The sequence below is a fragment of the Chinchilla lanigera genome, unplaced genomic scaffold, assembly GCF_000276665.1.
Source record: "Chinchilla lanigera isolate Chin_1 unplaced genomic scaffold, ChiLan1.0 scaffold00052, whole genome shotgun sequence".
Classification (NCBI taxonomy): domain Eukaryota; kingdom Metazoa; phylum Chordata; class Mammalia; order Rodentia; family Chinchillidae; genus Chinchilla; species Chinchilla lanigera.
Genome location: NW_004955453.1, coordinates 2,746,054 through 2,759,290, shown reverse-complemented (window position 1 = coordinate 2,759,290; position 13,237 = coordinate 2,746,054). Strand labels below are relative to the sequence as shown.

General features: G+C 60.1%; 1 protein-coding gene across 5 annotated transcripts in view; it reads left to right on the top strand.

Moving 5' to 3' along the window:
• Dgkd (diacylglycerol kinase, delta 130kDa) overlaps window positions 1-13,237 on the top strand; it is a gene marked incomplete at its 5' end in the record, with an annotated part of 61,748 nt that overhangs the window by 43,379 nt on the left and 5,132 nt on the right. For 2 of the 5 annotated variants that reach the window (XM_013519865.1, XM_013519864.1), the window contains 17 exon segments: window positions 184-323; window positions 1,053-1,137; window positions 2,307-2,401; window positions 2,477-2,576; window positions 2,647-2,920; window positions 3,330-3,491; window positions 4,065-4,193; window positions 4,590-4,686; window positions 6,669-6,779; window positions 7,771-7,867; window positions 8,015-8,122; window positions 8,846-8,959; window positions 9,654-9,788; window positions 10,145-10,296; window positions 11,394-11,505; window positions 11,584-11,676; window positions 12,351-12,470. In XM_013519865.1, coding sequence (XP_013375319.1) covers window positions 184-323; window positions 1,053-1,137; window positions 2,307-2,401; window positions 2,477-2,576; window positions 2,647-2,920; window positions 3,330-3,491; window positions 4,065-4,193; window positions 4,590-4,686; window positions 6,669-6,779; window positions 7,771-7,867; window positions 8,015-8,122; window positions 8,846-8,959; window positions 9,654-9,788; window positions 10,145-10,296; window positions 11,394-11,505; window positions 11,584-11,676; window positions 12,351-12,470 — 2,124 coding nt within the window. 5 annotated transcript variants of the gene reach the window in all.

Below are 13,237 nucleotides of genomic sequence, written 5' to 3'. Positions count from 1 at the left end.
TCTGCTGCTGCGTCACAAAGACACCTGTTCCCATGGTGGGCTCTGCTGGGAAGTGCAGGCCACATGCCTCAGGTCAGTCTCATACACACTGGGTGTGGCTGTCACAGCAGGCCTCCGGGGGGCAGCGGGGGCTTCTTGCTTTCCTGTGTTTGAGTGCACGTCCTCCCCACTGTTTCATGTTAGTGTCAGCTGGGAGTACTGCCCTTGGGGACAGGGAATGACCTGGCCCGTGTGCTTGGCTGGGGCGCAGCCTGTGATGACGACACCCAGCTCCCCCAGATCTTGGCGAAGCTGGAGCGGGCCAGCACAAAGATGCTGGACAGGTGAGTGGACCGCCGTGCTGTGTGGAGCTGTAAAACTTTGACCTAAGCATATATTCCTTTTCTGATAGTTCTTGGTTCTGGTGAGATTATAAAAAAGATCCAAACAACACAGGTTATGAATCATGCCCTCGAGTGGCCAGGTCTTCTTATGAGCCGCAGCTGGGGCGCGGTGGAGAAGGGGGGCCCCTAGCCTTTGGCCGTCCTGGCCCAGACCATTGGCAAAGTGCTCCATTGGCACGCTTGAGCGAGCCACCTTCCATTCGCAGGAGGAGGTGTTTCAGGTAATTGTTCTCCAGGCTTCAAGTGGGTGCTTCTGGTTCTGAGCTGGATGGCAGCGTCCACTGGCCAGACGCTGCTGTGGGTGTTGGTGATGGTGAAGCACTCCCACTGGGGGCCTCCTCAGTAGGGAGGATCGAGGGGCCGTGGTGCCGGGGCAGCCCTCTGCAGGGGGGGAAGCCGCCTCTCCCAATGGCAGCACCTTTCAAAGACGCTGTCTATGGGGACTTGACTGCTGGCTTCCCTGGGCCCCTCGCTGGTGGCATATCTTCTCCTGGTTCCCTTCACCTGCCCCGAGATGGAGAGGAGACCTTGGTTCTCATGGATCAAAGAGCCGAGCAAAGGGGATCTGTGGAGTTGGAACGGTGCTCAGGCCAGGTCTCCAGGCCACAAAACTTGAGGGTGCAAGGACTGCCTGGGGGCGCCGGCCTAGCTGACGCTGCTCCCCTGTAGGTGGAGCGTCATGGCGTACGAGACCAAGCTCCCTCGGCAGGCTTCCTCCTCCACCGTCACCGAAGACTTCAGCGAGGACTCCGAGGTACTGCATGGCCGCGGTCTCGGGCACGCTGGGCCTGCCTTGGAACCCGCTTGTGTGGCCTGACCCTGTGCTCACCATTCACACAGCCTGGCTTCTGGCCGCTCTGGGGAGGAGTCTGCCATCACCCTGCAGGGACCTGGCTGGGCGGATGCTCACTACCGACTTCAGTGATCTGCTAGGGGTTTCCTGGGCTCTCACCAGGGCTTGGGGAAGTGTGTCCCGGTGGCCTTCCCTGTGACTCCCTGATCCTGGGTGTCCTCAGCTCCGCAGCCTCCCCTGCGTAGTTGTGCTTATTACTCCCAGCAGCCCTGTACCCACGCCCATGCTCCACCCCATGCCCTGACTTGGGCGCCCTTCCCTGAGCCTGCCAGGATTCAGCCTTGAGTTGTCTTTGGTCAGTGGCTGTTACTGTTGTGCTTTAGCTCCGAGTTCCTGAAGCACAGACCTTGTCTCCTTCCTTCTGGTGACGTCCTGCACTGGTGTAGGGCTGGGCACACGATGTGCTCGTCACATCGAGCTGGACGCTGGCTGAGTGGAACAGGACTGTGCCTGTGTGTTCTGGCAGCCAAGGGGCCAGGGCAGTGGTTGGCAAACAGGGCTGTAGGCGCAACTGCCCAGCTGCCTCAGCCTGGCCTTTTTTTGAGAGGAAGAGTGTGTGAAGTTTAAAGTACTCACCTGGGCCAGTAGTGAAGCTTGCTGGGCCTCGGACAGGGTGGGAACAGCCACGTGGCGGTGGTGCCCTGGCGTCAGTAGGCAGGGCCAGCAGGGAAGACATGGCTCTGATGCACTGTGGTGGAACTCGTGGCTTGATTGCACGTGTGGCCTCTGCCCTGCCAGCTCACCACAGAGGACGGATGGGTTAGGGTATGGGGCCCCTCGAAGGCCACCTCGGAACCTCAGACTAAAGCAGGAGAGCGTTGCTGTGGACAGGTTCCTTTTTGCTCAGACCTGTCTTTCGGTCTGTCTGCAGCTTAACGGGGCTTCCATCATCTCCCCCAGAGCACTAGCAGGCTCATGTTAACCCCCGAATGAGCCGAGGCTTCGGCTGAGGGGGCAGGGAGCACAGAGGAAGCTGCCTGTGCTGGATGGGAAGGCCTTGGACTCAGGGTCGTGCACAGAGCTCTCCGGTGATCGTGGGTGACCCGCCCCCTTGTCTGGGGCGATTGCAGGTGCAGCAGATCCTCTTCTATGAAGACTCGGTTGCAGCCCACCTTTCTAAAATCCTGACCTCAGACCAGCACTCCGTGGTGATCTCGTCAGCCAAGTGAGTGTGTGGTCTTGGGAAGGCAGGGCCTCACCCGAGGGTGCCCACAGTCCCAGCCCATTCTGTTCCTCCCAGGGTGCTCTGCGAGACAGTGAAGGACTTTGTGGCCCGTGTGGGCAAGGCCTATGAGAAGACGACCGAGAGCTCAGAGGAGTCGGAGGTCATGGCCAAGAAGGTCCGTTGCAGGCCTGCGGGAGGGGCCAGTGTGTAGGGGGTGCTCCTCATACCTGTGTGTCCCCACCCAGTGCTCCGTCCTGAAAGAGAAGCTAGACTCACTCCTCAAGACCTTGGATGACGAGTCCCAGGCCTCATCCTCCCTGCCCAACCCGCCCCCTACCATTGCCGAGGAGACAGAAGACGGGGACGGGGCGGGCAGTGTCTGTGGCTCTGCTGGGGACCGCCTGGTGGGCTCAGCGTGCCCTGCCCGGCCGCAGATCTTCCGGCCCCGGGAGCAGCTCATGCTTCGAGCCAATAGCCTGAAGAAGGCCATTCGCCAGATCATAGAGCACACGGAGAAAGGTAGCGGGCCCGGGGGGCAGACCTGGAGGGACGCCTGAAATACTGCCCTGGCGCTTGGCCTTCATCTCTCACCCCGTAGGCCCCCCACGCCTCGGCAGCGAGCGTGGTGCCTTCACCTGCACACCTGTGCTCAGAAGCCACTTCACACCCTTTCCCTGGCTTCGCTCTAAGCAGTGTGAGCCCTGTGCTCACGACCTCCACCTGGCACCAGTGTGCTGTGCCACCTGCTGCCTGTTTGCTGTCACCTGGCGCCCTCGGTGGCCTTCTGCTCCTGGGGTCCTCCCCAGCTTGTTAGCACTGAGGGTGGGGACGTGCGCAGCAGGTGGGTGGCTCTAGTCTGAGCCCTCAGAGGGCCCCCGGGGAGCGCAGGCCGTCATGCCAGGCTCAGCTGCAGTGTCTTCTCCGTCAGCGGTCGACGAGCAGAACGCCCAGACGCAGGCGCAGGAGGGCTTCGTACTAGGCCTGTCTGCCTCAGAGGAGAAGAAAGACCTGAGGAAGGAGGACAAGGTGTGCCCACCGCCGGCCCACAGCGAGGGCTGTGGGGTCCTCAAGGGCAGGAGCCACCGCAGAGGTACAGCTTTGGGCATTGGGCTTCACTTCCGGGACATGTGGCGAGCATGCTCGTTGCCCGGAGCTTTGGGGAGCTTTCTTGTCGTTGCTTTGGCCGTGTCAGAACTCATGGCTCGGGTTGGTCTGGGGGACGCTGGTGGGACCTGTGGAGCTGGAAGAGGATCCCGTGTCTGCCCCCTCTGCCTTTGCCTCCGAGCTGCTCCCATGAGGACCCAGGCCCTCCAGGCACAGAGCCCGGCCTGGCCAGGCCGCTGAGGGACGGACTCTGAGCTGGGTGGCCAGCACTCAGGCTCTGTGGCCAGCCCCTCTGTCCCAGAGCTGCCATCTGTGGTCGGTGTGCCCTCCAGATGAATCCAGGCCTTATTGAGCCTCACGAGACACACACACACACACACGCACACACCCTGCCTAGGAACTCCCCCTTCCTCTCGCACCCAGGACAGCGCTGTGCCAAGTGACAGCGGTTTGTAGCCCTCCTGTCTGCCCACTGCCCCCTCCTGCCCGTTTTGCTCCGGCTCGCGATTTTAGCTGTGTCGGTTTGGACAGTCTGAAGGGCTTCTGTCCTGTTTCACAGTGTCCCGAGCCCCCTGTGAAAAGCTGATGAGCAAAGGGGGTCTGTCTGTGGGCAGCTCTGCCTCTCTTCCTCCCCAGACGGGAAGCCGGGACAGCCTGCCAGCGCTGAACACCAAGATCCTGTACCCAAGTAGGTGCTTTGTGCCCCCCCAGTCAGTGGCCAAGCCTGTCACTTTGCTGGGTCCAGGGTTGGTGTGGGTACAGTGGTGGTACTGTCCCAGAGAGCTTACAGGTCTATAGAAAGATAGACGTAACCTCAGCACTGCTGCGACGGCATGAAAATGCTGACAGGAAAGCCCAAGCATTGCCCAGGGAGCCCAGGAAGACAGTTTTCAGGTGTCTTGTAGGTGTTAGGCTCTGTGCCCAATATACCTATTTTTGCCCCATAAGTATGGGAAGATAGTGACTGTTGACCTACTGACGGTTAGAACTTGGTCGCGCTCATTCGCTGTTGGGGAGCCGTGTAACGGCAGTGCTCTGCAGCACCCGTGGCTGCGGTTCTCACGGGCCTCCTCTTCTCCCGCAGGCGTTCGGGCTGGGATGTCTGGTTCCTTGCCTGGCGGCTCAGTCATCAGCCGCCTACTGATTAATGCTGATCCCTTTAATGCTGAGCCAGAAAACCTGTGAGTATGAGGGTGCGCTCTGTTAAAAGAAACGGGCTTCAGAACTGACCGGAGCAGTCGTCAGGCAGTGGGTCAGCTGGTCCCTTCCCACTTGGTGTCAGCCACTCAGGAAATCTTGAGACCAAGCTCAGCTTACGGGGTGTGACAGGGCTACCTCCCGAGCCAGCTGTGGGAAGGAGAGGGCGGGCGGGCCTCTCTGCCAGGTCACTTCCGGAGGCTTGTGGCAGCCCCTGCACTCCTGCTGAAGGCTGGCTTTGTGCTTGTTCACGGTCACCTCCAGCTGTGGGGCTCTGGTGACTTGCTGGCCCCATACTGAAGCTTCTTTCCTGCTCAGACCCTCCCTCCCCTCGCGGCTGTCTGCTATCCTGGTCGGTGATGGTTCCAGGGCTGAAAAGTCAGCTGTGGGGATGTGGCCTTCTTCCCCTAAAGTTTGTGAGGCAGTGAGGGAAGATATTTTTGGAGCCACTTAACCAGCCTTGTCTGTTAGAGACGGTTGCTGACGCTAAAGAAGCTGAAGTCTCTGTCTGTCTTCCTGCTGGCTGACGGCAGGCTCTGCGCGGCGGTGCCCTGGCGCACCGTTCGGCATGGTGGGGCTGGGGCGGGGCTTGTGTGCTTCCCAGGAGCTCCTCACATTTGGGAAAGTGTTGCTCTGCACTTCACTTCTGGCCCATGGCACACACAGCCGCCCGCTCTTAGGCCTGGCCTCTGCTTTCCTCGGGCTGAGCCGTCGGACGCAGGACCAACACTACAGTCCCTCTGGGAGCAGTGTCTTTGGGGATCCCCCAGTCCAGACATTTCCTTTGTTTCCCTCCTCTGGGGTCACTGGAGTCCTGCCCACACTAGGCCTGCACCCCTTCACCCAGGGCGGTAGGCCACGCTGTCTGCCTCCTACACAGTGCTGGCACCGAGGCTCCGGGTGGGTGGGTGGGCCATGACCGCTCTAGGCAACCACAGTTGCCGGCCTGCTGGGCCCCTGAGCCTGGTCTCCTCCCCTTCCCCGGTGCCCTGCCCCCTTTTCCTCAGTTCTCTCTTTTCCCAGGACCTAAAAATACTGAGGGTCACGTGGGCTTCAGCTTAGAAAACAGTGCTGTTCCTGAGCTCTGCTCTCAGCCAGCTGTTGAATGAGATATTTCCTCAGAGCACTTCCATGTGGTGTTTGGGTCTCAGATGAGCTGCAAACTCCTACAGCAGAGTGGAGCAGAATTCTGGTCCAACCTGTTCCCAAGCCCCTCTCCCTGCTGGGTTTCTATGGGGACGTCAGGGACATGCTGTGCTTGCTGCCTCCTTCCTAGCCGGTCCCAGAGGGAAGCCCGGGGGCCCCTGTAGCCCATGCTGACCAGCTGAGGCCCGGGCACAGGGGCGGGTGCGGGGGCTAGGATGGCTGTTTTCAGGCCACTCCTTTTAATTTGGGGATTGCTTCATGGGCTAGGGGCCTGTGGGAAGGGTTTTGAGATGTGCAGTTGAGATGAGTGGGTTTCTGTACCTCAGAGATCTGTGCTGGCCCTGCTGGCGCAGCTGTGATAAACAGGCTGGCAGCTCCCCAGAACAGGAAACGAGCCACCTTGGGTCCCAGAGGTCCTGCCTGCACCCCCACTGGGAGATCCGAGAGCCTCTGTCAAGAGCCAGGCAGCCAGGGAGACGTGAATGGTCGGCAGCTGATGAATTTTTGCAAGTGTGGTATATTCATACCATGGGATAAACAGTGTTGGATAGATGCTGCAGTGTAGAGGAACTTTGAAAGCATAAGGGAAAGGAGCCAGTTACAAAAGGCCACATACTATACCTCAGTAAAGCTGTTCCCAAAAGCACGACAGCAGAATGTGGTCCTGGGCCCTGCGTTCCAACACCTGCACTGCAGAAAGCGAAAACAGCCCCTGAAAACACAGAATGTACCCTTCTTGGCGCAAGGGAGAGATGGTAGGAGTCTGTGAGACAGACTTGCCATGCTGGCTGTGGTAATTGGTTTAAACTCGCCTTCTCAGCGAGTACTACACGGAGAAGTGTGTCATGAACAACTACTTGGGCATCGGCCTGGACGCGAAGATATCGCTGGACTTTAACAACAAGCGGGACGAGCACCCCGAGAAGTGCAGGTGGGTATGGCCTGCCTCCTGCGCCCTGCTCTTGTGTCCTTGAGGCTTTTTCTACTGCGAGGCAGGTTCCTAGTTGGTGGGGCAGAGGAGCAGCAGGATGCAAGGCAGGAGGCGGAGATGGAGCCTGGCACCTAACTGTAGGAGCAGAGGTGCGGGTGGAAGCGGGAAGCGGCGCAGGAGGCTGCCTTGGCAGTGGGCTCACCCTGAGGGTTGGTGAAGTCACACAAGGTGGACATCAGGAAGCCAGTCACCAGGTCCCCTGGAATGGGCTGTGTGTCTTTAATGAGCATCATAAACCTATGACAGGGGCTGGGGATTTAGCTCAGCGGCAGAGCGCCTGCTTGGCAAGCGCAAGGTCGTGAGTTCGATTCCTGGTACCAGAAAAAAAAAATAAATAAATAAACCTATGACAGAAGCAGGTGGTATAAAGTTATGCAAATAGCTGGGCGTGTGGTGCAGGTCTGTAATCCCAGCACTTGGGGGGCTGAGGTGGGAGGATCACTGAGTTAGAGGCCAGCCTGGCCTACATAGCAAGATCCTGCCTCAAAAAACAAAACAGAAACACAGACGTGCGCGAAGAAGTCCCTGTGCCGGCACCGTTGCGGGGGAGGCTGCGCTTGCCGCCCAGCTGTCCACGGTGCCTTCTTTGCCCGCAGTACATGCGGAGGGTGATAGGGCGGGTGCACAGAGGTGTTGGGATTTGAAGATTATTTTTCCCTTGGTGCTTTTCTGCATTGTCCATGTTTTCTGTGGAAGCATCATTTTGTAGCCAGAAGAGGTCCATGATGTACTCTTCTTGCCAGGTTTATTTGCCTTTCAGGGCGTGATGATGTTCTTGGCAAAGTGTTATTCTTTAGCAAAATCTCCACTGGCATCTGCAAGATGAGGACAGCGTCCTGGCCTGGCCTGGCCCAGCCTGCTGAGGGTGCCTGGTTGGCGACCAGGGCTGTCGCAGGCTTCTCAGCTGAGAAGGCCTTAATTTTGTTTCTAGGAGCCGGACCAAAAACATGATGTGGTACGGAGTCCTGGGCACCAAAGAGCTGTTGCACAGAACCTACAAGAACCTGGAGCAGAAGGTCTTGCTGGAGGTGAGTGAGGAGGGCTCCGGCACCCGTGGGTGCTGGCCCACGCCTGCTGTGGGCCCCTGCTGCACCACCTTTGCGTGTGCTGTGGATGCCGGAGAAGGGGGTGTTCACACCCGGTCTCGTATCTTTCCCCACATCTGTGCTGCTCAGTGTGACGGGCGCCCGATCCCCCTCCCTAGTCTTCAGGGAATTGCTGTCCTCAACATTCCCAGCTATGCCGGAGGGACCAACTTCTGGGGGGGCACCAAGGAAGATGATGTACGTACCGGGTGTGGGCAGGAAGGGCTGCTGGGGGTGGGTGCTGTCCCGTGATGGGTGCTGGCCGAGGAGCCAGGTAGACGGGGCCTTTCGCACGCGGGCTCATCATCTAGAGCAGTGGTGGCGAACCTGTGGCACGCGTGCTGCAGTGGGCTGTTTGTATCATTGGAACCTCTAAAAGCCTGGCTATCGGTGGTCTGGAGGAACGTGAAGCCCTGGCAGGGGCCGGGCACATGGAGCCTGCGGAGGAAGGTTGACAGCCAAGTCCAGTGGGTGTGCGGTAGCTGCAGGGCGTAGACCGCACGGGCTTGTGGAACTGGGTAGGAAGGCTGGCATTGTGCTAAGAACCGTGGGGGGTTTTCAGTCAAGCAATAGCTTCTCTGCGTCAGCACTGACCGCAGGCGTGCCGACTGGTATTCCAGACTGCACACACATTAGCGTGTGCGTCCCCCTAACGGCCCTTGAGGAGCATGCATGCTGTGCCCTCTGACAGTGAGGAAATGGAAGGAGACAGGAATTAAGTAACATAAGTTGCTTCCAGCCAGGAAGTGGCAGGTGTGGGATTAGTCCCAGGCAGCGGATTCCGAGCCACAGCAGAAGGGTGTCTGCATGTGAAGCAGCAGCTGCTGCGCCTCCTGTGGTGACTCTGCCTGCTAGGGGGGCCCCGCCTGGGGTGCCGGTGTGCAAGGAGGATGGGGCTCAGCTCTCATGCTGCCCTTTCAGACTTTCGCAGCCCCGTCATTTGATGACAAGATTCTGGAGGTGGTCGCCGTGTTTGGCAGCATGCAGATGGCTGTGTCCCGTGTGATTAAGCTGCAGCATCACCGTATCGCCCAGGTACTGACCCTGGTCCTCAGGGTCTGGCCAGGTCCCTCGGGCGGCCTGGCCTAGAAGCCCCAGATTGGCTGGCAGGGCACGGCCCCCATGGGGAGGTGACACTTGTGCTTGGGCTCCGGACAACCCTCGTTTCTGGCCCAGGGCCTTTCCACGGCTGGACGTGACAGTAAACTCCCCAAAAGAACTTCCTCAAACTCGTGTCCCACTGGATGCTCTGCCCAGATGGGGCAGGACCCAGCAGTGCGTGGGGCAGAGCCGGTCTCTGGCGGGTGGGTGATGTTTTGTGTCGGGAGGGCAGCGCACAGGTTCGGAGGCCCACCTGCCTGCCAAGGGGTGCTCAGAGTATGCTGGCCAGGGCGGGGCCACGGCCCGCACTCATGCTGGGACTGGCCGGAGCCTCCCTGCGCTTGCCTGCCTCCAGCACGAGGCTGCTTGAAGATCACATTTTTGGTTTTGGCAATATTCCTGATGAAAACAGAAACAGGACTTCCACCTCTTGGGTTCGTTCTGGAGGTGCTGGCATCTGACAGGGCCCTTGGGTGCTGATGCCACATCTGCACGCCAAGGCCGCCTGCACCAGCCAGGGTGGGACAGGGGACAGCAGCCCCGGGGCTGTGGGCACAATGTCCCTCCAGTGCTGTGCAGCCCTGGAGGCGTGGCTGGCGCACAGCTGACGGCTGTGGTGTCTGTGCAGTGTCGCACGGTGAAGATTTCCATCCTGGGCGACGAGGGCGTCCCTGTGCAGGTAGACGGAGAGGCCTGGATCCAGCCGCCAGGGTATATTCGGATTGTCCACAAGAACCGGGCACAGACGCTGACCAGAGATAGGGTAAGGATGGCTGTCCTACCAGGCACACGGCTCACACCTGTAATTCTAGCACCTGGGAGGCTGAGGCAGGAGGATGGCTGTGAGTGTGAGACTGTCCTGAACTGCATAGTAAGACCATCTCAAAAAACCGAACAGCAAAGGACAGCTGTGTAGGGGTTGGGCCAGGCTGAGCTGAGCTGCAGTGCTCACCTTTGTGCTCACGGAAGAGGAGCCACAGCACTTCATGCTTTGCTTTAAGATGCAAGGGTGAAGCTGCTAGGGCGCCTTGAAGGCCGCGCCTGTTCCCCAGCTGTGAGTGGCTGCCTGGCGCCCTCTGCAGCACGCTAAGAAGCATGACCCTGGGCTCTCGCACCCAGGCCTTCGAGAACACGCTGAAGTCCTGGGAGGACAAGCAGAAGTGCGAGCTGCCCCGCCCGCCCTCCTTCTCACTGCACCCCGAGATCCTGTCCGAGGAGGAGGCCATGCAGATGGACCAGTTTGGCCAGGCGGCAGGGGTCCTCATCCACAGGTGGGCCCTGTCTCCTCCGCGGCTTCTCTGGGCTCTGTGTGGCGTTTCTACGGCCCCGGTCCTCAGAGGTGGCTAGAGGTCTGCCCACAGCCTCAGGGCCACTCACAGACCGTAAAGCCCGGCTGGCTTTGTCAGGACACCCTGACCGCGTCTCCACCGTGCCTTCAGTAGAAACAGGTGCTGCACAGGCACTTGCTTCTCTGTCCTGCCTCGGACACCTGGTCCTGCCGTGGCCCTGGTGGCACAGTGCTCCGTGCTGTCACGTCCCAGGCCGTGTGGCCGCTCCCACCCGCCGCCCTCCGGCCCTTGTGATCGCCGAGTTCCTCTCCTCCTGTGCTGCACTCTCCCAGGCCCAGGGCTCTTGGCTGCCCCTTCCCATGTCTTCAGGCTTCCTCCCCTGCCCTGCCTCGGGGTGCCGGGTCCTCAGGCCTGCGCCTGCCGCTCTGTGCCCTTCCCAGGCTCCTGCCTGGTGGTGGCAGGTGCGGGTGTCCCGTCCCCGGCCTGGCTCCTGCCTCCTTGCTATGCCGCCTCCCTCCATAGCGGTGAGTGCTGCCGCTGGTGGCCTCCTCCAGAGCACATCCTGCTCCCCCTTTTCTGCCCTGTCGGTCACCGGGCAGGTCATGTCAGCTCCTCCCGCCCTGTCCCTGGCAGGCCTAGGCAGTCTGGGAAGCTACCTGCCTGCCCAGTGCTCCTCTCCACTCAGAGTTGCCCCTCTGCCCGGCTCTGGCCGCGCTGTCTGCCACACAAGGGCTGTTCCTTGGCCGTGGCCAGGACGGTCCCCGTCTCAGAGCAGGGCCCATGCTGTCCAGGAGGGCCATGTGGGGCCTGGGCATCACTGCAGGCTCTGCAGTGGGCCTGCCCGCTTGGCTGCCGGCCCTCACTCTACACTCCCCTCCGAAGGCCTGGATTTTGACATCAGATTGGCCTTCCAGGCCTCCGCTGTCTGCTGTTGAGGGGGAGGTGACTGCAGGGCCATCCTGTGCCAGGAGCTGGGACTGGGGCTGGCCCCACCCTGGCCTGCTGGCCCTGCCCCTGCCCCTGTCCCTGCGGTTCCGTGTGTCCCTCACCCTGACACCTGCATTTCTCTCTCCATGTAGCATCCGGGAAATAGCCCAGTCCCACCGCGCCGTGGAACAGGAACTCGCCCACGCTGTGAACGCCAGCTCCAAGGCCATGGACCGCGTGTACGGCAAGGCCAGAGCTGCGGAGGTACCTGGTCTCTTCAGTCTGGCTGCCCCTCCTCCTCAGCCTCGGCCTCCACACGGTGTCTGTTTCGGTTCCCTGCAGGGGCTGAACTGCGGCTTCGTCCAGGAAATGGTCGCCAATGTCAGAGCCCTGCGCAGCGAGACGGAGCTGCTGCTGGCCGGGAAGATGGCCCTGGTAAGCGCCTGCGGGGGCCGTGCTGACCGCCGCCAGGGCCCTGCACATGGAGGACAGCACCGTGTGGTCCAGGGAGCCCAGCCTTAAAGAGGGTCCTCAAGGTCCCCTGGTCTGCCTGAGGGGGCTGGTGGCACACTCTGTGGTGGCGTGTCCTCGGGTGGACGGAAAGGTACCTCTGCCTCAGCCGCCTGTGCTCTCCGAGTGCTGCAGTGTCACCTGTCCCCCACTTGGCCCTGCGGAATGGGCTGGCTGGACGATCCTGGAGGGTGGGCTCAGTTGCAGAGGGCAAGATGGGGCGGCGGCCTGCCTGTCCTCCTTGGCGCGAGGACACGGAGAGCCCTCACTAGAGACCTCTAGTGTCACCTTTGCTGTTCCTCCCTGCAAACATCGTGCTGACCCCAAATGCCAGAGCTGCCACCGGTGCTGCCTCCAGCATGGCTGCGCTTGGCACAGGTGTGCGGCCCAGGCCCCTGCACGACCAGGAGTCCACGGTGGGAGCGGCAGGGCGGCCCTGCGGCGTGTGGCCGCTCTGCTGGGCCTGGCCCCTCGCCGTGGCTTTGTTGCTGGGGAGTTTTGCTTGGTGTTCTGAGTGGCACAGCTCCCCACCCGCCCGGGCTTCGCTGACCTGGGCCCGACTACAGTCAACAGCTGGGTTTTTTTTCTTCATGGAGCAGCAGCTGGACCCCCCACAGAAGGAGCGCCTTGGGGCTGCCCTCGCCGAGATGGACCGGCAGCTCAGGAAGCTGGCGGATATGCCCTGGCTCTGCCAGCCTGCGGAGCCCGGGGACGAGGAGGTACGTGGGTTTGGGCGCCGTGCGCGTTTGGTGTGCTTCGGTCTCGAGCCCCCTGTGCCTTCCTGAGGCCTCTGTTACAGTGTGCCTCCGGGCAGGGGGAGGCTAGAAGCAGACACAGGAAGGAGCTAGGTTGGGCTTGAAAGTGAGCCCCGGCGCCGGTGTGCGTGGAACACAGCTGCAGGGTTGGCCTGGGTGCAGGCGGCGAAGGTGCGGCCAGTCGCAGTGTGTACCCCTGGTAAATACTGCCTGGACAGTTGCAAGTTTGAGCCGAGCCTGGGCACCTTAACGACTTAGCGAGACCCTGTCTCAAAAGAAAAGAAGGACTGGGGATGTAGCTTAGTATGGAGGCCCTGGCTTCAATCCCTAGTACAACTGAAACAGTCAGATGCCAAAAACCTTTCAACACAGGAAGATTAGGAATAAAACAATTCTAAGAAAACACAATTTTAGAAAATCTAAAGTAATGATATGCTGTGTTCCTCCTCTTACAATGGGATTCTGTCCCCAGTAAACACACTGTAGATTGTAATTGCATCTGATACAGCTGACCTACCACGTAGCTCAGCCGCGTCTGCCTTAAGGTGCTGAGAACACTAAGTTAACCTGCGCTACCTAACATAGTCTGTTTCAGAATAAAGTGTGCAACAGCTCGTGAAACTAATTGAATACCGTACTGAAAGTGAAAACAGAATTGCTGTATGAATATGCCATGGCAGAGTGGAAAAATTTTCAGTCTGACCATCCTAAATTGGGGACCATCTGTATAT